The 26,968-nt window shown below is 33.6% G+C and overlaps 1 protein-coding gene across 4 annotated transcripts in view; it reads right to left on the bottom strand.

Annotated features, from left to right (window-relative positions):
- Positions 1-237: 237 nt before the first annotated feature.
- DMXL1 (Dmx like 1) overlaps positions 238-26,968 on the bottom strand; it is a 166,784-nt gene continuing 140,053 nt past the window's right edge. For 2 of the 4 annotated variants that reach the window (XM_058277529.2, XM_058277537.2), the window contains 8 exons: positions 24,037-24,087; positions 23,731-23,791; positions 21,361-21,488; positions 20,291-20,380; positions 18,590-18,681; positions 17,012-17,064; positions 8,582-8,799; positions 238-6,600 (listed from right to left, as the gene is read on the bottom strand). In XM_058277529.2, the coding sequence (XP_058133512.1) occupies positions 6,376-6,600; positions 8,582-8,799; positions 17,012-17,064; positions 18,590-18,681; positions 20,291-20,380; positions 21,361-21,488; positions 23,731-23,791; positions 24,037-24,087 (918 nt within the window). In that variant the 3' untranslated portion in view covers positions 238-6,375. The remainder of the gene's footprint in view (positions 6,601-8,581; positions 8,800-17,011; positions 17,065-18,589; positions 18,682-20,290; positions 20,381-21,360; positions 21,489-23,730; positions 23,792-24,036; positions 24,088-26,968) is intronic. The other 2 variants (XM_058277531.2, XM_058277541.2) reach the window with 1 other exon arrangement.

The following is a 26,968-nucleotide window of genomic DNA, read 5'->3' as shown; positions in this document are numbered from 1 at the left end:
ATCTTTAAATGACTTGGTCCTTTTCTCTGGAGGCACTTGTGGTTTTTCTTTTTTTCTTTACTTTTAAAGTCATTATTTCATAAGACCATGTTTCAAAGTTTACTTTTCTGAGTCCGCACACTAGGATTTTTCCATATAGATTCAGGTCTTCAATGTTTAGAAAAGAATTATAGTTTAAGATGGTTATGTTCAAACTTTACATTTTTCGTCAAGGACTCCAGTTACACATGTATTGGATTCTTTTTTTTTTTTTTTTTTTTTTTTTGCCTGTTTCAGCTACAGTTACTCTATAATACTTTACTTTTTATTTGGCCTCACAGTTTGGCTCTTTTTAATTTTTTCCATTCCATATTTGCCTTAGGTAATATCTATTTTTCCTAATTTAGACTTGATTTCTGACATGTTTACTTCAATTTATTATATTTCCAGAGTCCATTCAGGTCCTTTTACACATTTTCCTATTATTTACCTAGTCCCAATAAGTTTTAAAATTTGATTCCTCTTGAACAGAAGTCTTGTACAATTTCCACACCTGTAGCTTCTCTTCCTCAGTAGCCAGAGCTAAAACTTTCTATTTCCCCATTTGGAATGGGACCTTCTCCTTCTGAACCTGAGCTGATATTGTGTCAGTATGTAGAATCATTCCATACTCTCTTCTATGTACCTCCCTTCCCTGCAATCATCATTCTCTGCTCTAGTTTGGGGTTCAGGGTCTTACATGTTTTTTTCTCAGCTTAAATGTGATTTAAAGTTTGAAGCATTCTGTTGCCTAATATGCTTAAGAATGGACTGCGAGAGCTTTGTTCTCTTTTATTGGAGAATATGTGAAGAAGTTGAAATTTAGGTTATTATAATTATCCTATAAGAACCATAGATTTTGACCAAGAGGTATGGGTTACGGTGAATAGTTGTATAATTGCTGGGCTAAAATCTAGCTCATCTCTTCACTTATTAAGCTGTATCCTCACATGGAACTGCATTCTAAGGAAGAGGTGACCTGGTTTATGGGGTCTAATGAACTACAAAGGAAGTTTTTTCTAGTTTGCACTCAAATAACGAGTATCTTTTTCCTAAAAGGTTTTCATTAGGAGAGGTCCTTAGAGGTCTTTAAATACATTGGAAGTATTGCAGTTTGCTTAATTACTTGGTGCCTTTTCTACAAAAGAAAACAAATGAAAAAACAAGCACAAGAGAGTCTTTAAAAGAATTATCTTTGCTCATGTATAGTAGAACAATACACTGAAAAAAGAGATGTGACTTCAAGAAGAAAATATTCTCCATATGCAGAAACAATGCTGGAAAGCAGATTTCACAGTTAAGATAAAGATTTAAAAACTTAATTATTTAACAAATAGGCAGGCCTGGTGCGTTTTACTGGTTTAGTTCTGTTATACTGGCTAGACAATCAATGGTGCATAAACAAAGCATTTTCCACTGTTGAGAGAATAAGGATCATATCAAATCACCTGTCTGTACTTGCAGAGGGAGAATTTATGTTTTCTTGTTCCATGTAGCATTAAGATTTAATGTGAGTCTACTCAGCATGAGATCCCTCAGTTATAGGCTATATACATATGGAAGACAACATAGCAGGAAGGAAAAGTCTTGAAATATTAAAACACAGGTTCAACTTTGAAAGTAACTAAAGCTACACACATTTGTAAAAAAACTAATCTGTGTTTAACTTTTTCCAGATACTCCAAAGGGTAACATTTTAACCTTTCTGTTTAAATAAAATCAAAGATCAAAAATATCTCAATAACTGAAAGAGAAGCATTCCTGACACAAGTCCCCTTTTCTCAATAGAGCCACTTCCAAAGTCATTATGTTCTATTTGGTATAAAAATACAGCTTTTCTTTACCACACATTTTCACACAAAACTATCTTTGGCATCACTTTACTGAACAGAATTTAAAGGAGCCTGGAAAAATATTATTCTCTTTTGCTATATTAACATAAAGTTTTGTGTGTATTCTACCACATATATTTCTATCTTCACAGGTATCTACTGGATTTAAAAAACCAATATGGAATATTACATCTTTTACTTTGTAACTTTTCCCACCAGCTTCCCTTAGAATATGCCACTGTATGAAGTACCACAACTTATTCAACCATTCCATACTTAGTTTATTTTCAAGTTTGTGCACCTATAGAGGTTTCAGTAAACACATATTTTTTTGTATGGGGGCTTTTGTTTTTCTAGGATGATTTTTCAAAATGGAGTTTGCTCAGTAAAAGTTATGTGTATTAAACTTTAGTATACGCCAGGTAACATTTTAGCAATTTAGTTCTGCCAGCAGTGTTTGAGTTTGCCCATTTCCTTGCATCTTTAACACTAAACCTGATGCCATTCTTTTATGTTCTAATCTGATAAGACAAAAATTAGCACCACATTGTTGCTGTATTGAAATTCTTTTAACCTTTAGTGAGGATGAACACACTTTATGCTTGTTGACTTTTCCTATGTCCTGTTCTATGAGTTGCCTATTCATAGTTTGCCAATTTTTCCAATATCCTTACTTTTGTTTCATTATATTGAGGGACATTGACTCCTTTTCTATAACTATACAGATATTTCTTTCAATCTACCTTTTCTTTTAACTTTGTGGTCTCTTCTACCACAAGACATTTAAATTTTTGTTTAGTAAAATACGTCTACCTAGGTTTCCAATCCTGTTAAAAAGATCATCCCTCATCTCACACCATATACAGAAATGAACTCAAAATGGATCAAGGACCTACCTTAATTAAGAGCTAAGTTTCTTAGAAGAAAACATAGGGATAATCCTTAGGATGTTGTATTTGGCAACAGAATCTTAAATAAGATGCCAAAAGCATGACAACAAAAGAAAACAAAATAAACTGAACTTCATCAAAATTAAAATCTTTTGTGCAAAGGACAATATCAAGAAAGTAAAAACACCTGCAGAATGGGAAAAACTAGTTGCAAATTATATATCTATTTATGGTTTAATATCCAGAATATATAGAGAACTCCTATAAGTCAGCAAGAAGACAAATGACTCAATAAAAAATGGGTGAAGGACTTCTCCAAAGAAGATACACAAATGGCTAATAAGTACATGAAAAAATACTCAAAATTATTAGACATCAGGGAAATGCAAATCAAAACCACAGTGAAATACCACTTAATTCCCATTAGGATGGCTACTACTGGAAAAAAAAAAAAAGGAAAAAACAAGTGTGGGCAAGGTTGCAGAGAATTAAGAACACTTGTACATTGTTGGTGGGAATGTAAAGTGGTGCAACCACTGTGGAAACAAGTTTGGCAGTTGCTCAAAAATTTTGATTCAGAATTACCATACGATCTAGGAATTCCACTTTTAAGTATATGCTCATAAAACCTGAAGGCAGGGATTTAAACAGATCCTTGTACACCAATGTTCACTGGCATTATTCACCTAAGCCAAGAGGTGGCAACAACCCAAATGTCCATTAACAGATGAATGAACAAACTAAATGTGGTGTATACATGTACTGGAATATTATTCAGTTATCTAAGGGATGAGGTTCTGATACACATGCTACAACATGGCTAATCCTTGAAAACATTATGCCGAGTGAAATAAACCTGACACAAATGGGCAAATATGTATGACTCCACATAATAGGCAAATTCACAGAAAGGTGAGTAAAGGTTAACAGGGCCTGGGGCGGGGGTGGGGGGGTGGGAGGGGTAGGGACAGAGGAATAAGGAGCCATTGCTTAATGGGTATGGAGTTTCTATATGGCGTGATGAAAAAGTATTGGTAATGGATCGTGGTAATGGTAGTACAACATTGTGAATGTAATTAATACCAATGAATTGTACACTTAAAAATGGTAAACATGGGGTGTTTTTTTATATATATATATATGATCATTCTAACCCTAAGGTTATATACAGTCTTTCTTTAAATGTCTATCTTTGTATTGAGTTTCAACTGCTGAGACCAGTGTGTGAAATTTCTGCCAATTAAAAAAAAAAAAAGGAAATGAATTTGGGCTAGGACAAAGAGGGCAAACAAGGAGGATGGAGATGACTGTTCCACTGTTTCTTAAGTCGAATCTTACATTTCAGAAAATGAGACTTGCAATGTTGTGAATTCTTACAGCATTACAAAGCCATACTATCAGTTCATGCACAATCAGCTTGTATTTTGATGTATCCACTCCATTAATGTGGATAATAAAATTTTACATAATTGTCATTTTTAAATCCTATATAGTCCAACTATTTTTATTCACACTTTATTGGAATAAACCTATTAAGTTAGAAAGATTCTAAAAAAGGACATTCATTCATTCCTGTCTACATTAACCAAATACAAATGCAGGTATTCTTCATTTTAAAATGCCATTATATAATATGTATATACTCGTATATATACATACAGTGAACTAAAGTAGCACAAATATTACTTAAAACAATAGCATGCTAAAAAGGTCAATGCATGATTGTTTATTTAAAATATTATGTCTCTGTATGTAAATACATATGGGTTTAACATCATTTAGGGTTATTCATATAAACCCTTAGTTAAAATTCTCATTTGCTCCTCCACAATGCCTTTCTTTTTTATAAGTGTAAGGTTAACATTTCTATCTCACTGAAAGAGTTTAAAGCCTTTTAAATCTTGATTTATGAAGATATTACTAAAAAATGACAAGCTTAACTACATCAAACAATAGTATTGTTCGCAATGCTAACACAGATTTCTCCATGGCAAGATAGTCACATAGTACTATTGCACAATTTATAGTACAGGTTATTATGTGTTTATAAACTCACTACATAATAGCAGTGTATACACTGCAACCTGCACAACACATTTAAAATTATGAAATACAATTTACAAAATCTTTAACAATATATATACTTTTAAGATAAAAGTATCCTGAGAATATTACAAAATTCATTATACAAGCCCTTCATTTCTTTGCTTTCTTTGACTATGTAATTTTTAATAACTGTCTATATTTTATTACATAAAAATGTTATTTCTTAGTTCCTATTAAATAAAATATATTTAAGCTGATTAGTATATAATTGTCCCTTAAATACTTAGTCCCATCTGCCTCCAGTCTTATTGGTTAAAATCAAGTATTTATCAAGTTTTCTCCAATTCTGAATCAGAAATGTTAAAGCACAAAACAGAAAGAAATAGTGTTAGCACATCTAAGTTAAAAGCATTGTGCATTTTTAATGAAATAATATAGTTTGGCAAATATAATAAAATCTAAAGTTTAGTGGATATTCTATTAATGGCAGATCTGTTGGACAATTTACATTTGTAAATGCAATCTATTTGTTTTCAGTTTTCACATTTGTATTTAAAACACTGCTATAAGGTTTTCAGAATTTTGAGATTAAAAGCACCTAAGTAACAAGAAATTACATAAAATAATATGAAAGTAAAATGTTTGTTGGATGGTCAAAACTCCTTTGAAAAATTCACAAACCTGCTTTTAAATGCCTTACAACATATGACAATACAGAATCTTTAATGCCTTCTAAGACATCTGACTCAAAGTAATATTTAAAATAATAATCTTGGAAGGCTTTCTGAAATTAATTTGCAAATTAGGGTGGGAATTCAAAAAAAACAATTTAAAAAGTTGCAAAAGTTGTTATTCTGGTGGTAGTAATTGTTATGGCACAAAAACCTACAAAAAAAACTTGTTATACATCCTATATACACATAAACTAAGTTCAAACAAGATGTGCACACATACATATATACATATATATATATATATACACACACACATATGTATCCATACACACAACTTGGGCTCCAGAAAGGAGACTGATGAAAACTTCATGTAATTAGCCATTTGGCTCATTTATCACTGAAGTCCCAATGTCAGCCTTAATGGAGATGCTCATTACCTTTCTGATCCTTACCAAATATCACTCTATTATTAATTAAGAGGGAGGGAGTTTGGGATGCATAACTTTGACAAAGGAAGTGAGAGTATGGTGCATTTAGTGATGACTATTAGTGCAACAGCTTGTACATAAAGGGTATTTTAACTGTGAAATAAATTCATGCAGCTATATCTGCTGAGGAGTTTACCAACAATTAAAAAAAAAACCTCCTTTAACACTGACATACTCACTATAACATACTATAAATATGTATTATTACAGGATTACTTATGCATTCTACTTTCAGCATTTAATTCTGAATGATCTTGTTAATTTTTAAGGCATCAGTGCATCAAGGGCAAAGCTCCATAAAATAAATATGAAAATAAGAAAGCATTAGCTTATTTGTGGCACTGACAAAGAAGTGATCACTGTACATTATATCTGTTAGCCACTTTCATGGGATAGATAACAAATTATATATCTTATTGTCAAAACGCTAGAGCATAAATTTCACATCATTTTTCAACACCTCATTTAATGGGCTAAACTGATCCGGCAGTATTCTCATTTTCATTGTTCCATCAGCTCCACAGGAGAAAATGTGATTTGCTGGTCCTGTCTCTATTTGCATCACTCCAGTTCCAATATTCCGGAAAATGGACTGCCGAGCATGTTCACTGATGAAAGTATGGAGAAGACTAAAGGTAGAGAGACTCCAAATCTGAAGGATATTAAGAACAAAATGAAAATTAGGATTGATGATCAACTTAAAAATTCAAATAAAAAATCCTGTCCTGTCTTCCCGAGCGGATAAAGAATTTCTAAAACAAAGATGGAGAAGAACTTGTGTAGGACTATAATTGTAGCACCTTAATTCTGTACAGGGTTTTGCCTACTTTCAAGTTACTTTCATATTATTAAATTCTTAAAATCTGTGCACTAAGAGAGTAAGGTGCTACTAACCTTACAGTGAAGATAAGAAAACTAACATATGAAGATGTGACATGTATAATATAGAAACTTGTAGTATTACAGGGACTATAATCAAGGTTTCAGATTTCTCAGCTATACTTTTTTCTGTGTGGCTGTACAGTGAGTAGTCCCTTCTCTATACTATCAAAATACTCACTAGGGGATCACAACAGCTGGAAAGAGGAAAGAGCCTGACACATAGAGGCCCTCAGTTCAGGTGAAGTTAAGCTACACGTACAAGACTCAGTCAACATTACAACTTCGGAATACTTCATTTATTAAGCTATTTTCAGCCTTTAATTACCAAAGTAAATGTGTCTGTCTCTAAAGAAATTAGAAGCAACTTCACTTACATGAAGGACCTGAATGCTTTCAGGATATACAGGGAAATCAATTATCTGATTTTTTTTCTGATACCACATATTTTTCTTAACCCTTCTTTCTCCATCCTAAGAAACTCATTAATTCATAGATATTATTGAAATGAATTTTTTAAAATAATGACTTCTGGGTAATATATGGCATACCTTCAAATTGTCTTCTACTTGACTAAAAAGTAAATATCAGATTCACCATACAAACTAATTTAAAGAACTAATCTAAAACATTATGATTTACTCTAAAATTAAGGCAGTTCAAGTGAGAAGTCAGCTTTGAATTGAAAGAAGATAATTCCATTGGTTGGTATATACATTGGGATTTTATGAAAAGCTTTTTAAAACTTCTACAATTCTCGTTAAGTTTTTTCTGGCTGAGAATTAAGAAAACAGTTTGCTTGGTTCCAACAAAGACGACCAATTTATTTGTACTAAAAATGGTCAACAGTGCTTAAATTAATGGATTCTAAGAAACAAAACTATAGATAATAGTATTTTTCAATTCTTGGGTTCTGATCATTAGAATTAACATAAGGATGGTTTTAAACTGCATTATCCCTATAGATCTCCACAAGTGTGGCCAGAAGACCCAACACCAAAATCACTAGGTGTGTGTTATAAAAAGGCAGATTTCTGAGCTGGGGACTTACCAAATCAGAATTTCTGGGAGTGGGAAGCAGAAATTTGTATTTTTAATGAGTCATAACATTTTTAACAAATGTTTAAAAAATATTGGTTTTTGTTTGTTTTAAGGAAGAACCAGGGATTGAACACAGGATTTCGTATATGCAAAGCAGGTGCTCAACCACTGAGGCACACCAGCTCCCCAACACACAGGGTTTTGAGAAGGATTACTACAGGCAGGGCTTATCCAGGTATATTCTGAATTCCTCAGGCACTATGTTGTTAGATGTTAATACTGATATGAAATAAATGGGTAGAAATTTGTTTAAAGGAAAAAGGTTTTCTTAGCACTTAAAAATGAAATTCAGTTCAACTGAAAATTGAATTCAGTAAATTATAAACTCTAGTATAATAATGTAACTCAATAAAATATAACAAAATAATTATCACTCTAATGTAATTCTGACATCTGTTTGTATCCACGTTGAAAAGTTAGTTCTTCTGATGGCATTAATTAAGGATCTTTAAAACCAATTCAAATAGAAAAGTACCTAGTGTATACAGTTTCATTCATCAAAAGATTTATTAAACAGCAGTTAGCATTGTTGAATATAAAGGAGTTGAGATTACCAGTGTTTAAATAAAATGGTACTATCAATATGATTAAAGACCTCATGCTTCTGAAAATTTCAATTCATTTTGTAAATACCGTGGCACCATTGCATTTACCTTTATACTGCCTTCAGCAGATCCTGTAACAAAGTACTCTTCAGTTGGATCAACTGCAATGGCTTTAACTGGAGAATCATGGCTCTGAAAAAGCTGCTTCTGTAGTCGTTGACGAAGGTCAAATACACATGTAAAACCTTTTCTGCCACCTGATATCAGTAGCTGATGTTTTGGAGCATATGCTAAAACTGTGGCTCCACTATCATGACAGGTAAAAGCTGAAAGAAAAAAAGAAAAAAAAAAAAAAGAGAGCGAAACACAAAACATTTAGCAATGTAAGAAAGAAGTGGAAGCGGACTTGGCCCAGTGGTTAGGATGTCCATCTTCCACACGGGAGGTCCGCGGTTCAAACCCGGGGCCTCCTTGACCGTGTGGAGCTGGCCCATGCGCAGTGCTGATGCGCGCAAGGAGTGCCCTTCCACGCAGGGGTGTCCCCTTCTTAGGGGAGCCCCATGCGCAAGAAGTGCGCCCCGTAAGGAGAGCTGCCCAGAGCGAAAGAAATTTCAGCCTGCCCAGGAATGGCGCTGCACACAAGGAGAGCTGATGCAGCAAGATGACGTAACAAAAAGAAACACAGATTCCCATGCTACTGACAACAACAGAAGCAGACAAAAGAACACTCAGCAAATGGACACAGAGAAGAGACAACTGGGGTAGGGGGGATGGGGAGAAAAATAAATAAAAAATGAATCTTAAAAAAAAAAAGTTACAAAGGACAGAGAAAGACATTATATATTGACAAAATTGTCAATTCAAACAGAAGGTATAAAAATTAGAAATACACATGTATCTGACAGCAGAATCCCAAAATATATGACCTAATATTGACAAATATGAAAGGAGAAATAGATGGCTCTACATTAATATACTATTCATTCAACAATAGGAGAATTCAATTCAATGGATTATAAATCAAAACAGAAAATCAATAACAAAATGGAAGACTTAAGCAATACTATAAACCAACTAAACCAAAGAGACATATATAGAACACTTCAACGAAGAGCAGGAGAATATACATTAATATCTAGTTTCATGGGTCATTCTCTAGGATAGACTATATGTGGGGTCACAAAACAAGTGTCAACAAATTTAAATATACTGAAATAATGATATATACCTTATCTGACCACAATGCTAGAAATTAAGAACAGAGATAGAACTAGAAAATTCACAAGTTAAATGATAAAATTTCAAGCTAAAGGTCAAAAAAGAAATCATGAGGGAAATTAATAAATACCTTACCTATAACAAAGTTCATAAATGAATTCAGCAAAGTGGCAAGGTACAATAGCAATACCCAAAAATCAGTAGTGTTTCTATATACTCATAATGCATAATCAAAAGAATAAGGAGGACACTTAACTCATACCATATACAAATGGATCAAAGACCTAAATAAAAAAGCTGAAACTATAAAATTCCTATACAAAAATATAGGAAAATATCTTCAGGCCTTTTACTTGGCAATGGATTCTTAGACTTTACACCAAAAGCAAGGGCTCCAGAAGAAAAAAAAAATAGGTAAGTAGGACTTTATCGAACTTAAAATCTGGTGTATCAAAGGATATTATTAAGAAAGTGAAACCTAACAAGAATAAATTCTAACACAACCTACAGATTGGGGGAAAATATTTGGAAACCATTTATCTGAAAAGGATTTAAAATCCAGAATATATGAATATATAAATAACTGCTACAACTCAATGACAAAAAAGACAAGTGATCCCATTAAAAAAGGGATAAGGGGAGCAGATGTGGTTCAAGCAGTTGCGTGCCTGCTTCCCATATGGGAGGTCCCAGGTTCAGTTCCTGGTGCATCCTAAAGATGGTGAGCAGACAATGAGCAGACACAATGAGTGAGTACAATGAGCAGAGACAACACGCAGACACAGCTAGCAGATGCAGTGAGTAGATAGATGAGGGAGCCATCTCAGGGGGAAAAAAAAAACGTGAATAGACTTTTCTCCAAAGAAGATATACAAATGACCAATAAACACATGAAAAGATGCACAACATTATCCATTAGGGAAATGCAAATCAAAGCCACAATGAGATACCATTTTCAACTACTAGAATGGCTACTATTAAAAAAAAAAAAAGAAAATAAGTGTTGGAGAGGATGTGGAAAAATAGGGGACACTTGATCATTGTTGATGGGAACGTAAAATGGTGCAGCCACTGAAGATACTTCAGCAGTTCTTAAAAAAGTTAAATATAGAATTATCATATGCTCCAACAATCTCACTTTTAGGTATATACTCCAAAGAACTGAAAGCAGGGGTTTGAACGGATAATTGCACAATGATGTTCACAGTGCATTATTCACAACTGCAAAAAGATCAAAGGAACCCAAGTGTCTGTTAGTGGAAAATGGATAAACAAAATTTGGTATATCCTTTGAATGGAACATTCTTCAGCTGTAAAAAGGAATGAAGATACAATGAATGTTACAACATGATAAAACTTTGAAGACATCATGTTGAGTGAAATAAGCCAGACACAAAAGATCAAATATTTTATGATCTCACTTACATGAAATAATTGTAATATGCTAAGTCAGAGTCAGAAATTAGAATACAGGTTACCAGAGTAAGGGGTTAAGGTGGGGAATAGGATGTGAATGCTTAATTGATAGAGTTTCTGTTTGGGATGGTGGTAATGGCAGCACAACATTGTAAATGTAACTAATGCCACTGAACTTTGTACTTTTGGGAAATTTTAGGTTGTATATATTGGAAGAATAAAAATGTTTAAAAAACTTGTAGGACTGTACAAAGAATTCTAATGCAAACTATAGACTATAATTAATAAGTAACTAAAATAACACTGCTTCATCGATTCTAACAAGGTATCACTGTGGTGGTTTGAAGCTGTTATGTACCCTAGAAAAACATGTTCTTAAAGTTAATTCATTCTTGTAGGTGTAAACTCATTTTAAGTAAGAACTTTGGATGAACCTACTTCAATTAAGGTGTGACCCAACTCATTCAGGATGGGTCTTAATCCTCCTACTGAAGTCCTTTATGAACGGAAGCAAACCAAAGAGAGAAAGTCATGGAAGTAAGAAGCTAAAGCAACGAAACGAGGAAGAGAAGAGAGAGACCAGGAGATGCCACCATGTGGCAAAGAAGTCAAGGATTGCTGGTAGCTGGTCTTTTTAATTAGATGCCTATATCATAAATCTGTGAGCAGCATACAAGGGTTCCAATTTCTTCACCAATACTTTTCAATTTTGGCCATTCAAGTGTGTTTAGTAGTATCGTACGGTGATTTCTGTTTGCTCCCTAATGACTAATGATGTTGAGCACCTTTTTATATGCTCATTTGCTATTCAAATAAAGAGAAGAGGTCAATTTTAAAAGATCTTAAATTCTCAGTTTCTTTCATGGATATGTTTCTGGAGTTGCATCTAAAGTCTCACCACCAATCTCAAAGTCACTTAGATTCTTTTACTAAATTTTCTCCTAGAAGTTTTACATTTTATATGTAGATTTATGATTCATTTTGAGTTAATTTCTGTGAAAGGTGTAAGACCTTGACTAGTTTCATTTTTTACATTCCTACATCTAATTGTTCCAACATAATTTGTTGAGTAGACTATCCTTTCTCTACTGAATTGCTCTTCTGCCTTTATCAAAGATCAGCTGATGATAATATATGTGTAAGTCTATCTCTGGGTTCTTTATTTTGTTCTTGGGTCTATGTGTATGTTGTTTCACTAATACCATGCTCTCTCAATTACTGTAGCTTCAAAATAGGAGCCCTCCAATTTTATTTTTCTTCATTATTGTGTTCTCTATTCTAAGTCCTTAGTGTTTCCATATAAATTTTACAATCACTTTTTGACTTCCACAAAATAGCTAACTATGATTTTGACTGGGATTGCATCCAATCTATAGATAAGGTTAGGCAGAACTGACATCTTAACCGTATATGACAATATATGAATATGGGCCATCAATCCATTTATTTAGATTTTCTTCAATTACTTTCATTAGAATTTTGTAGTTTTCTGCACAAAGATTCTTTATATATTTTGTTAGATATATACCTCAGCATTTCATCTTTTGTGGGTGCTATTGTAAATAATAATTTAAAATTAAAAAAAATTCTAATTGTGCATTGCTAGTATATGGGAAAACAATTAACAAATATATTGTTCTGCTATTGTGGTACACTTGGACATTAGTTCCAGAGTTTCTTGGTTGATAGTTTACAATTTTTCTACCTAGAAAATTATGTCCTCTGTGAATAAAGACAATTGTTTCTCCTTCCCAATCTGTATAACTTTTCTTTTTCTTTATTCCTCTGCATTAGCTAAGATTTTCACTATGACGTTGAAAAGGAGTGGTGAGAGAGGACATCCTTAGGAGGAATGCATCTAGTCTCTCACCATTAAGTATGTTAGCTTTAAGGTTTTTTATAGATATTCTTCATAGTTGAGAAAGTAGCCCTTTATTCTTAGTTTACTGTGAATTTTTTCATGAATAAGTATTTGATTTTGTCAAATGGTCTCTTTAGCATCAACTAATATGATACATGATTTCTTTAGAAGTATGATTTTAAACTGTTTTAAGTTTGGATTTAGCATATGCATATGCATATACATTCATTTTGTAAATAAGTTTGAAATGTTAGTCTCAGGTACTGGTTATACAGGAGTAAAAGCAATGCCCAATATTCCCAAAATGAATAAAAATATTCATTTTTAATAGAGCAGCTTATTTGCATATACTTCAATATTTCCTGAAATGAAACATTTCTTCTGTAACTAAGTCTAAATCAAATGCTTAGTAAATACAGCACTGATAAATTTCTGACCAATGATGGCCATATTATCACTGAATGCAACTGAATGGAAAATAAATTAATGATATTTTATGTTATACTCATAGGGAAATGTTTTTACTAAAATGCATATCCTATTAATAGCAATGACACCAAAATTAGGAAGTGTAAGAGACAGATTTAAGAGACTGAGTTTTAGTCCTCGCTAGGCTGATCAACAGAGTATGACATAGGGAGGAAAGCATTTTACTTCTCTATGCTTCTACATGATTTATCTTTGGTACCTTCCAGTTCTAAAATTAAGTAAATGTGGTAAATTAATAATAGTACCTAAAGACTACTTGGGCCACTTTTCTAGGCATTTGATGAACATATACTCTATAGCTAAATGGTAATTAGACCCTATGGTTTTATATGATCTCCCTTTGGTTCTTTCTATTCTTTCCTGATACTCCTCTTATTCTCTCCTCCGTGTCTCTAAATGTATCTGCAATATTCTCTCCTCTGTGTCTCTAAATGTATCTGCAAAATTCTCTCCTCTGTGTCTCTAAATGTATCTGCAATATTTTACCTCTTTTTCTTTAGTGATTTCCTTAGCTCTAGAGTCCAGTTTTCTCTTAAGGTAAGTCTAAATCTACACCTTAACCTAAACCCTGAGTTTTATGTTTCAAAGAGTATTTCCCCCCCCCACAAGTTCTGCTGTGTTTAAAAAAAATTTTTTTTTCCACATTGATTCCTATTGCTTCTTTAACTCTTTGGTCTTTAAAAATAAGCATTAAATAGTGAATGCCAAGATCCTGCTCCAATCAAGATGGAGGAAAGAGAAGTTTCAGGGCTTTTGTCCCCCTACAGAAGTTTTGAACAAGCAAAAACAGGCAAAACATCTTTCTAAAAGTTACAGAAAAAGAGTTAAAGGGTTTTATTAACAAGTGGGCCCCCAACCAAGAAAAAAGCTAAAGAAAAGTGGTAAGATCTCATAAAAAGGCTACAAAAAAATGAAAGGATCTTATGGTGCTCTGGCTGGCCCTTCTCCACCCCTCACTGGCTGGGCATGGAACTGGCCCATGTTGCCAGTAAGGATTCCTGGTCCTGGTTCTAAAGGGAGCAGAGAAACCCTTGTGCATATACAGGGGGGCATGTACATCTGGCCCAATCTGTCTGGTGGTGGCCTGGGGGATTTGCTATCCCAGAACTAGCCGTGTATGTATAAGGCAGCTCACACAACTCTCCTACAGAATGCTGTGGGACAGCAGTCAAGTTGTGCTGCTTAGGGCAAGGGATTGCTGGCTGTAGGGCATTGCAGTGCAGCACTCAGGAGCACTTGAAGAAAACTTATTGTCACATATGCAAAACTACTTAAATTCTGAGGAAGAATATAAAGGCTAAGAACTGAAATTCTTGAAATTGCAAAAATATTATGTTTTATACCTGACAAATTAATTATTAGAGATATAAAAAGGTGGGATAAAGCTATGGTACAATAGATTCACTGATGCAGGAATCACTATAATGGAAAGTAAAACATCACTAACAGGACCAGAAGCTTTCCATTAAGGGAAGAAAAAACTGAATAAGTATATCTTCATAATCAGTCTTGCAAAAGATTATATTATACAGCACAAGAGATAAGGCCATTCTTCATTCCTCAGTATACGTTTATCTTTTATTTTTTTAAGGTTTAAAAAAAATTTCTCTCCCCTTCCCCCCTGCCCCCCACCACCCCAGTTGTTTGCTCTCTTTGTCTATTTGCTGCGTGTTGTTTTTGTCCGCTTCTGTTGTTGTCAGCAGCACGGGAATCTGTGTTTCTTTTTGTTGTGTCATCTTGTTGTATCAGGTCTCTGTATGTGTGGCACCATTCCTGGGCAGGCTAAACTTTCTTTCGCGCTAAGCAGTTCTCCGTATGAGGCTCACTCCCTGCGTGTGCAGAGACACCCCTGTGGAGCAGGGCACTCCTTGCGTGCATCAGCACTGCGCGTGGGCCAGCTCCACACGGGTCAAGGAGGCCTGGGATTTGAACCGTGGACCTCCCATGTGGTAGACGGACGCCCTATCCACTGGGCCAAGTCCACTTCCTCTCACTATACGTTTATGAAAAATATAAATTTTATATGGGTATGAGTCTAAGATCATGCATAATACTAGAAGGACAGTTAAAAACTGTAACATGGGGCTGTATAAGTAGTAAAACCTCATGTAAAACACATACACATATGAAGAAACCCTAGTATATACAGGACAAAAATACAGGGATATAAGGGAGATATGGGAGTTTTCCTTTTGGATTAATGAACACATTCTTAAATTGACTGAGGTGATAAGAGCAAAACTCTGATGAAACTGAGAGTCACTGTGTGTATACTTTGAATGGACTGTACAAGGCATGGGACTGTATGACACAGGGAATCCTGTGGTGGAAGATGGACTGTGGCTAACAGAACAAATCTGGGAACATTCTCTCCTGAACTATACATATATAATGCTAAAACAGGGTGTTAATAATCAGGTCAGTTGGGGGGAAATACACCAAATATAAGACAGGGCTACAGGTAGCACTAATATTTTGATGATGCTCTTTCATTAGTTTGTGACAAATGTTTCACAATAATGCAAGGTGTTGGTGGTGGGGTGAGGTATGAGAGCCCTGTATGATGATAAGCATGTTTGTTTTATAACTTCACACCTTTTACTGTATACTTACTGTTTATGTATGTTCATGTGGCAGTTTGAGATAATTTATGAATTTCAAAAAGTGAAAATGTTTTTGTAAACTGGTCTGTTCCTCTGGGCATGATACACTTTGATTCTATTAGATTCAGCTGAGATGTCTTTGATTAAAATATATTAATATTAGGGCTTTGTTTCAACCATGTCAGTAGGGTGTAACTCAGTTTAAGTTCCTGTCCCCTTGGTGGAGGACACTCACTCAAGAAGACACACAGAAGATACACAGGAAGAGAAAACTTTGATTCTGCAGCCCCAGGTAGAGAGACAAACCCTATGCCAGCCTGTAGCTGTAGCCGAGAGAAAGGAGCGCTGATCTCTCACAGAGATTGGCAACCATCTTGCTTCAACACATGGCAACTGACTTTGGTGAGAAACTAGCCATGATCTGGATTCTTTAGGGCCTTGTAACTATAAGCTTTTATCCAGAAATAAAGCCAGTAGATTTCTGGTCCTTTGCATCAGCACCCCTTTGGCTAATAGTTCATGTATGATATACTTGAAAATAATTTTATTAAAAAAAACACATAAATGTCAACAATATACTGAAAATAGAAATGTACTTGAAAAATTTAAGGGATTAGTATTAACTCAGTTAAAAATGAAATCCTTAACCAAAATACTATGAAATAGCTGATGACCATAATGATGATCTGGCTATGATATCCCAAAGTAAAGGCAAATAATATTTACATTATCTATATGTTAACTATCTTTTATCAGAAAATAGAGTAAATTATGCATATTGCATCATTCTGCTTTCAAAATCTCCCAACATGAGTAAAATGAAAAACCTTATAGGCTAATAAATATTTCTGTTATTAAATACAAATAAGTTTAAATATAATTTTTAGTCTATGAATTTCTACAAGAAATATTTTGGAAATTCTTCCAAAATTTATGATTTTTAAAACTTACCATGGACTAAACTATTCGTAGGTGCTACAAGAGTATCCCACAAACATATGTTTCTGGAGAAAAAACAAAATAAAAAAAACTTGATTACTTTAAGAAATGTTTCCATATCATTATATAACACTTCAAATATGTACTCATGTAAAGTTCTTAAATTTATAAAAACACCAAATACAAATAACTACAATATTTATGTGATTATTTTTGAACAAAATTTAAAAACGACTAGCTCACCAAACTGAAACGCTTCAGATTATCATGTATTTACAAAAATACAGGAAGCATTACTAATTACAGAATACTGATTATGAAAACTACTTTTTGAATTTACCAATTTTCTAATAGTTGGACAGACTGATACCAATACTCAATTTTATTTATTGTTTTTTAATACATTTTTTATTTTTAAAAGATACTTAGATTACATAAAATGTTATATAAAAAAATACAAGGGATTCCCACATGCCCCATTCCCACACCTCCAACCCTTCCCCACATAAACAACTTCTTTCATTAGCGTTGTACATTCATTGCAACTGATGAACACATTTTGGAACACTGCCACTAATCATGGATTATAGTTTACAATATAGTTTACACTCTCTCCCACTCAATTCTGTAGGTTATGGCTGTATATATAATGACCCATATCTGTTGTTGCAATGTCACTCAGGACAATTCTAAGTCCTGTATTACACCTCTTTGTCCCTCTCCCTGACTTCAGCACCTCCAGTGACCACTGTCTCCACGTCAATGATATAATTTCTTCCACTGCTAGAATCACAGTAAGCCTATAGTAGAATACCAATAAGTCTACTCTAGTCCATATTTTATTCCCCAGGCCTGAGGATTTTGGGTGGTGATGCCCACTCCACTTCTAACTGAACGCTCAATTACAAAGAAACTTTATTTCTACTGTGAATGGGACCAGCTTTTTCTCCCTTCCATTAGTTAAAAAGGAGACACTAACATATGTATAAAATTTCTATGGAAGATGAGATGAAGGCTCCATATTTCTGCAAACCCATTTCTAGTACAAGATGAGACTTCATAGATAAATATAAAAGCCCAGAAACCTCACTGTGCCTTTGTTTCAAGAACTCAACTGGGTAGCATTTTCTTGCAAACAGCTTCTTTTTTGGGGGGTTGAGGGGTGGAGGGGAAGAAGGGTGGAGTGTTCCCATTTAGTATGTGATCTTATACAGTAACAAGTCTTTCTAAAGAGTTTCTGCTTTCCTGTTGTATACAGTAATATCATCTACCTCATAGGGCCATGGTTAGGATTAACTAAAATAACACTGCTGATAAATAATGATCCTCTTTTTCACCTTAAGCTTTTTTAATACATAGGGAAAAAATGGAAAAATTTTATTCCATTAACAACCAAATCTTTTAATTAAAAAGAGGAGTGATGTTGTTTATAATAGTACCAGAATTTCCTTTACAATTAGAATCTTAAAAATGCTCTAGGTAATAAGTCTTTAAGAGACGTGTCTCTTGAAGTCTCTCTTAAAGGCATAATTATGATAAATTTTTAATAGGCAAAGTATACAAAGTATATAAAAGCAATTCAACTATTACCTACTGTCAGTTGAAAGACCAGCTGTAGCGATCAAAGAGGAGGAACTAACGAAGACAAAATCATTGGCTGTTTTGTTATGACACTGCCAAGTCTGGAATGGTTATAAACAGTAAATGTTATTGTTATTATTATAAACAGTAAATGTTATAAACAGTAACTATTTTATATTCAGGCACATGAATTATTAAAAAAGTGGCTTCTTTAAACTTTGTATTTTTTTTACCCCAAAACTTCAGAAAAGTTGCAACAGTAATTATATACCCTTTACCTTAATTCACCCATTTTAAACATTTTGTCACTTTGGTTTGCCTCTCTCTCTTTCACATACATAATCGTGAACATACACATTTACTTTTCTTGAACCTTTTAGCAGGCTGCATATATTATGAGCCTTTACGAAGCCCTTTGCACTTGTTCACCCACAAGTTAAAAGGGAGACACGAAAGAAGATTAAATCAGATGGGGTAAAAAAAGATGGGTTAGATAAGCCCTTAAAACAAACAACATCTACTTTAACCCCAAGAATCAATTATGCACAATTTAATCTGATTTATCATTTTAAAAGGTTAAAAAAAAAAGTCAGGGAACATAAATTTGCATATCTAAATAGGTTGGCTTAATGAAAATATAAGAAATTAGTATTCTTTCAAGATAGTGTCACAAACTCTTCCTTGTTGGCTTTCACTTAGATCAGCACTATTCTATTTTTTTTTTTTTTAAGATTTATTTATTTCTCTCCCCTTTTCCCCCCACCCCGGTTGTCTGTTCTCTGTGTCTATTTGCTGCATCTGCTTTGTCTGCTTCTGTTGTTGTCAGCGGCACGGGAATCTGTGTTTCTTTTTGTTGCATCATCTTGTTGTGTCAGCTCTCTGTGTGTGCAGCACCATTCCCGGCCAGGCTGCACTTTCTTTCACGCTGGGCGGCTCTCCTTATGGGCGCACTCCCTGCATTTGGGGCTCCCCTACACGGGGGACACCCCTGCGTGGCAGGGTACTCCTTGTGCTCATCAGTACTGGGAATGGGCCAGCTGCACACGGGTCAAGGAGGCCTGGGGTCTGAACCGTGGACCTCCTATGTGGTAGACGGACACCCTAACCACTGGGCCAAGTCTGCCGCCAGCACTATTCTAGATTTAACCCTAAATGAATTACCAGAATCTTAACCCAAATTCTTAACTTCTTCCTGATTGGTGATGCTCAGTCCTACAAAGGGTTTCGCTGAAGAATATGAAGAATATATTAAATATAGATACAGTGTTCTATGAAGCTGGAGAAGGTGTAAGCCTGCAGAGTCCTTAATAGAGATCAATCAGTATTTCTTTTTTTAAAGAGATGGACAACAAAGTAATAGTAATATATAGAAGATGTAGAAGACCTACTCTGTGCATTTAAAAATATAACTTCAGAAAAATAACCAGATGCACTACACTGTTTATCATTCTATTTGGGTATAATGGCTACTGCAGCTCAATTGACCCACTGGTCACCATGTTGATCCTACACAAATTAATTTTCCAAGTTACAGAGACAGAGATTTTTCAAACGTCACAATAATTTTCACATAATGCTTACAAGAATGGGATCTTCCAGCAAAGTAATTAAGTACCTAGGACTAGATTTTACTTCTTGGCTTTAAAATCTCTTGCCTCAGATTTAAAACAAAAATACATATTTTCTAAAAGATAATAATTCTTGGCTTACCAGGTATGGCTTAGGTATGCTTCCGGTAACTGGACATTTCCAGTTTGTTTGATACAAACTTAAATATCCATCAGCATCGACTATTCCAAACTTAGAGAAAAAAATATTTTAAAAAGTGTTCAATAAGAATGAAAGAGCATATATTTAGCCTCATTCTCACTGTGATACCCATATAATATTCACTCTCAAGTATATGACTGATAAATTGTTTTCACTTTACATATGCACGGATAAAGTCCAGAAATACATCCGCCTCCCCCTCCCCCCTTTTCCTTTCTTTCTTTTTTTTAAGGAGATACTAGAGAATGAACCCAGGGAAAAAGGTGCTCAACCCACTGGGTTACACCTCCTGCCCAGAAACACATTTTGTTACTGCTTACAAAACATTCCAGAGTGGACATAAAACAGATACCAGATAACATTTTATTATATACAGCATAGTCTGGATACTACTACAAAAATAGGGTACTGGATTTACACATTCATACATTCAGCAATGTTTTTTATTATATGAAAGATAGAATACTGTTTATTTTTAAAAGGATAAAATAAGGACAAAACATACAATAAGGAAAACATGTAAACAATAGTAGAAAGTAAAATAAAATAAGGATTATCAAAGTATAAGAATTCCACTATGGGAATGCAGGGCAATTTGACAGGGAAGACTTCGAAACAGTCCAATAAGGGAGTATGTGATACAGAGCTTGAAGGATGAGTAAAAACTGTCTAGCAAACTAAAGCAAAGATACGTTGAGGGGCAAAGTTCCAGAGGATAAAGAAAGTAGAAGTATTTACCAATCAAAACTGTATAATTTAAGATGGTCCTATGATCACTTAATCCTTAGGTATTATATTAAAGTCAATTTTTAAAGTGAATTTTAAATGATATATAGAAGGTACTTCCAAGATGAACCAAAGGCATTTAACTATTCTTTGAGAGAAATTAATCTTATAGATTAATGGTTACTACTCGCTAAGTGAGCTGTTCTCTTCAGAAACTCAAACGAGTAACATTTATAAATCTCCAATACAATTAAAGTACTATTCAATTTACATTTATATACTACCTTATTTCCTTGATAGTTAAATCTCATTCTTGTAACTCTTGAATTGCCACCAGAACGAAAACAAGTTATTTGTTGAGAATGGCCCCACTCAAACATTCTGACACTTCCATCTTGAGCTCCTGTCAGATCTGCATTATAAGAGGGTAAAAATTGCAAATTTATTTCAAGAATTTTTTTGGGAAAAAAACATTTTTTAATCCAAATTGGAAATCTTTCTGAAAGAAACACCTAAGTTAGGGTCAATTTCTATGAATTTATTACCTTATATGAAATTTCACTTAAATATTCTTCATCATAAAACAGTTACATACACTTACATTTGACTAAGAACACATCCTCAAACAAAACAAGAGAAGAATTTAAATTAAACCTCTATAAATTGCATTTCCTTTTAAACTATCTCAATGGTCATTTTCCTTAAAATTTTTTAAAAAAAGATTTTATTATTTATTTATCTCTCCCCGCCCCCTCATTGTTTGCACTTGTTGTGTCTGTTTGTCTTGTTTTATTTAGGAGGCACTGGGAACCGAACCCAGGACCTCTGATGTGGGAGGGAGGCACCTAACTGCTTAAGCCAACTCTGTTCCTTGCTTTGTTGTATCACTCGTTATGTTTTCCCTCTTGTGTGTCTTGTTGCATCATCTTGTAGCTCACTGCACCTGCTCATCTCTTAAGAAGGCACTGGGAACCTCTGTTCCCTGCTTTGTTGAGTCTCTCATTATGTTTTCTTTTTTTGTGTCTCTTTTTGTGTCATCCTGCTGTGTCGGCTTGCCATGCCTGCCTGTTGCATCAGCTCACTGTTCTCCTTTGGAGGCACCAGGAACCAAACCACGGACCTCCTATGTGGCTGGCGGAAGCCCAATTGCTTGAGCCACATCTGCTTCCCTCAAAGGTTTTTAAAATAACCTTAATAAATAAATTTTACAATAACTAAATAATATAAAAACTTTCTAAAGAATCAATCTTAATTTACTATTCATGTTCAAATTTACATGTCTCTGAAAAAATCAAATATCACGCATCATTTCTAAAAGTTACCCTGATTGACCCTATATTCAAATGTATGTTATCTGCTTCAGTGAAGAGAATGAACAAGCTAAATAAATATTAATTCTTCACTTGGCCATTTACTAATTGTGTGAAAATTTTAATCTCTCTGAGCCTATTTCCTTACCTATAAAAGGGGAATAATGAACTTTAAGTCACTAGTTTTGAGAATTAAATGAGATAATTCATGTAAAGTAAGTAGAAGGTAAGGTATGGGGCTAAGAAAAAGCAAGGTCCCTTCAATATCTCAGTATACGTCTAAACTCTATAGCATAAAGATAGATTTAAATAATATCAAATATATCCTCCTAAAAGGGATATTATGTCAAGTGGTTACTATTTAAGTTTTATGTATAAAATGCATTTTGATTTATTATTCTATAGCCTTTATGACTGCTTTTTAGTTCTATCTTCACATTAGATTTGTGGATGAAAAATACACATTTCTTGTATTGAATAAATTCAATTAGTGAAAAGAGAATAATTTAAAAAAAATTTTTATACCTCTAGCCTAAATAGCAGAAGTTACTCTCTTCATTTTAAATGTATTTTTCATGAGCCCTTTATTCCTTTGTTTTGGACACCGGTATCCCATTTTGAAAATACAGGCTTGTAGCATTATAATAACTAATAAAAAAGGAATTTTTGTCAATTTTATCAGAATATCTGCCATTGAAAAGAGGTGGTAAAAATTATTTATGGGTATTAAATTGGAGGGACATAAATAAATCTTAATTAATGTGGACTATTTTTGTAACTGTGTGGTAGAATTATTTGAAGGGTACAATTTAAAAATCATATTAAAAAAAACCACCACCAGCAATTTTAAAGTTTTGTCTCTGTTCCTTTTTACTGCTTCAATAATTCTAATAAATTCCGCATTAAGTTCACTGATAAATGAAGACACGCTTTTGAGATTCCTAAAAATATTCACTGGAAAGAAATATACCCTGCCTTAGAATATAAGAACTTATTAATAACTATGTCCTATTCTTATGATCAATTTGTCTTAAAAAGATAAACATTAAAATACAAATTGATTACACTGACACAAAATGTACTATCCTAGAAATGTCTAGTCAAAATGCTAAATATTTACTGCATTAAATTAATCTTTTCTAATAATTCAGAAAAATATGTTTCTACTTTTATCCAATTCTCAAAAAGATTTTATTTGGTAAATGAAATTCTCTACAAAAAATGGAAATTAAATGTTTACTATCTTTCCATCAAAACTAAAAGCTTTCTGTAAATTTCTTATAAAAAGTTACAATAAAAGATATAAGAATAAAAAAGAATAATTTTTAATTATCAACAACTTACAGTAAGGAAGAGTTGGATGAGAAGTCATTCTTCTGACATTACTAATGGCTTTCTTAATCATCTGTTAAGAAAAAACACTTTTGTACAATTGCAGTAAAAGAAGGATTAAAATTTAAAATGTGACAGTAAATTCACACAACATTCATCTATTTCATGGGATTCCATAACTACTATTATAAGTACTAAAAATACCAAAAAAGATAATATTAAATTTAATAGCACAGCTCTTACATTTACATGTATACACACTTTCTACATCACCGAATAAGGTCTAAGAATACATTCTCCTCAGGATTTTAGCCTTACCTTTTTTCCTGCCAATTCTTTTCTGATCCCATTAAATTTATTGGAATAATCCTGAATAGTTAATGATTAAAAAGACAGGCAGAAACACATGAAAAAAAGAGGTAAACAGATAATTGTATATATATTTTTTTCATTGATAGTATGAAACTGCTTATTTACTCATTTCTAAATAAAGCTTTGCATGCTTTAACTGTCAAGAGTAAATTACAAGAGAAAATTTTAATTTACAGAACATTACCTATTTTTACAGTACCATAACTACAATGATACTTTATCATAAGTGTTTTAAATATAAAGATTTATTTTTTTATTTATTTCTCTCCCCTTCCCCACCCTATTGTCTGCTCTCTGTGTCCATTCACTGTGTGTTCTTCTGTCCTTATCAGCGGCACTGGGAATCTGTGTTTCTTTTTGTTGCGTCATCTTGTTGTGCCAGCTCTCCATGTGTGCAACACCATTCTTGGACAGGCTGCACTTTCTTTCGTGCTGGGTGGCTCTCCTTACAGGGCGCACTCCTTGTGCGCATCAGCACTGCACATGGGCCAGCTCCACATGGGTCAAGGAGACCCAGGGTTTGAACCGCGAACCTCCCATGGGGTAGACAGACACCCTATCCATTGGGCCAAGTCCACTTCCCATTTTATCACAAGTTTGTAGCATCACTCTCTCATAGATTTTGTTGTTGTTACTTTGGATTTTAAATTGTAAATTATCCTACAATTGTGAGGAAGGTGGGGGTTGCTAGATAGGGATGGAACTAGGACAGTAGGACATTGAAGCAACAGCAATACTAGAAAGATATGTAAGGACTCATGTATACTACAAAACAGCAGAGGATGGTCATAACAAGTGTTCTTTTTGTCAAGAGTATTCATAATTCAACAAATAATACATGAAATTAAGAAAATATTCTATCCATCCTCCACAAAAAAATGAAAACCTGTTGAGGGTTATTTTTGTTTAGTAAACTTCATGCATAGATCTCATATTCTTCTTAAAATAATGTCTAAAAGTTTCTGTTACTTTTTCAAATTTCTCTTTTCTGACTGAAGTATCAAACAAAAATCATGAATGAAAAAACAAAAATGCAGGTTGAAAAACAATTTCTGAATTAGATATATATGTAGAACATTATAAAGCAAAGAAATCATGAAAAATTTTAGAAAAATTCATATAAGAATAGTCTACTTATATTGGTATCTTTTTCTTATGGGTGGGGTAAGTAAACACATAATTAGATTTCTAAAATCTCTACCCTGTACCCAAAAGACCATAATTCAAACTAAAAAGACATCCTTCTAGGATTTAGATAGGAGGAAAATTCATTCCTAAAAGGAATGACAAAGGTAGATTTCAGTATTATAATGCTTTGGAATAGAGACAAGTATTTTCTAAAAATCTGCTATATGTCAAACACAATTCTAGTTAGGAATCATCAGGCAGAATACAAGTTCTCAAAGAGCTTATATTCTAGTGGGTATAAAAAAGAAAGTATAAGTAGATCATTTCAATAAATGAAAATTGCTAAAAAGATGACAAAATAGGATATTAAGATGTAGAATGACTGGCGGTAGAGTGGAGAAGCAGATGCTTTGGCTAGGGAGGCCAGAGAAATCTCTACGAATATGAGTTGATATCTGGTAAGAAGGAGAGAAAGAGCATTTTAAGCATAAACAAGGCAAAGGCTCTAACATGACAGTAAACTTGATGTTTCAAGAGACAGAAAGAGAGCCAGTAACAAGTAGAACAGTGAGAATCAGGTGTAGAATGAAGAGATAATGAGGATGCACAAGCAGACAGAGGTTAGATGCCTGAGAGGCAATTTTAAGGGCTTGATTTTTTAAATAGTTGTATTGGGAAATCTGAAAGTTTTAGGCAGGGGAGTGACAGACTGATACTTTTGAAAAAAGCAATCTAGCTCAGCAGAGAATAGAGGGAGCAAGTACAGGAGTAGAGAGGACATCTAGGAAACTGTCACAGGAAGAACTGTACTGTATTTTATGAAGCTGGGAGATAATGTGTCTATTATTTCTTTTCCTATCTTTTGAACATCCTGTTTAAGTTTGCCTTTAAAAGATTATATTATTAATAGGATATATATATAGATTTAAATATTTGTCAAAGGGGAAAAATTAACTATTTAATGATCAACTTGTTTCATATGGATAATAACTAGAATGCTTTTCAAATGCTTCAATTTAATACTAAAAACTAGAGGGCTTTAAAACAATTTTTGACATGGTAGTAAGAGGTGAGTCATCTCAACTTTTCCGTATCTCAAGCTTCATTAGAAGAAGGGTAAATATGAATAAATAATGGCTACATTTACCCAAAGAATTATAAGGTAATATTATATAAAGGATTGCATTAAGTATAAAATATTATTAGGTACTATTAAAGATGACTAAGCCTATACTTGAACAATTATGCTTACTAATTAGCGATTTTCTTGGGGAGGGGGAGAAAGCAAAGAAAGCATTTGTCACATATGATGTGAAATTGGAGGAAAAAACCCACCAGCTAGAAAGACACTGAATTAAAAGTGCTCGGTTTCTTTGATTCTATATATCAGTTACTACATCCTAAATATCAGTAAAGGAAATGACTGGAAGTATAAATATAGATTATATCTTAGGCAATCAGTGCTCAAATAGATCGTCCATTATTACAGGAAATTTCTGTTTTAGTTCATCTGTGTATTATACCTTGCTTAATGTTTAAACATTGTATATACCTCAACAAAATACTAGCAAACTAAAACCAAGAGCACCTTAAAGGGTTATGTAAGATGACCAAGTGAGATTTATCCCAGGAATGCAAGGGTATCTCAACATAAGAGAACCAATTAATGTAATACACCACATTAACAGAACTAAAGAAAGAAAATCACATGAGCATCTCGATGCAGAAAAGGTGTTGAAATATATACCAA

Source organism: Dasypus novemcinctus, chromosome 2 (assembly GCF_030445035.2).
Source record: "Dasypus novemcinctus isolate mDasNov1 chromosome 2, mDasNov1.1.hap2, whole genome shotgun sequence".
In the NCBI taxonomy this organism is placed as follows: Eukaryota; Metazoa; Chordata; class Mammalia; order Cingulata; family Dasypodidae; genus Dasypus; species Dasypus novemcinctus.
The sequence above is the reverse complement of the archived record's forward strand: the minus strand, read 5'-3'. Positions and strand labels throughout refer to the sequence as shown.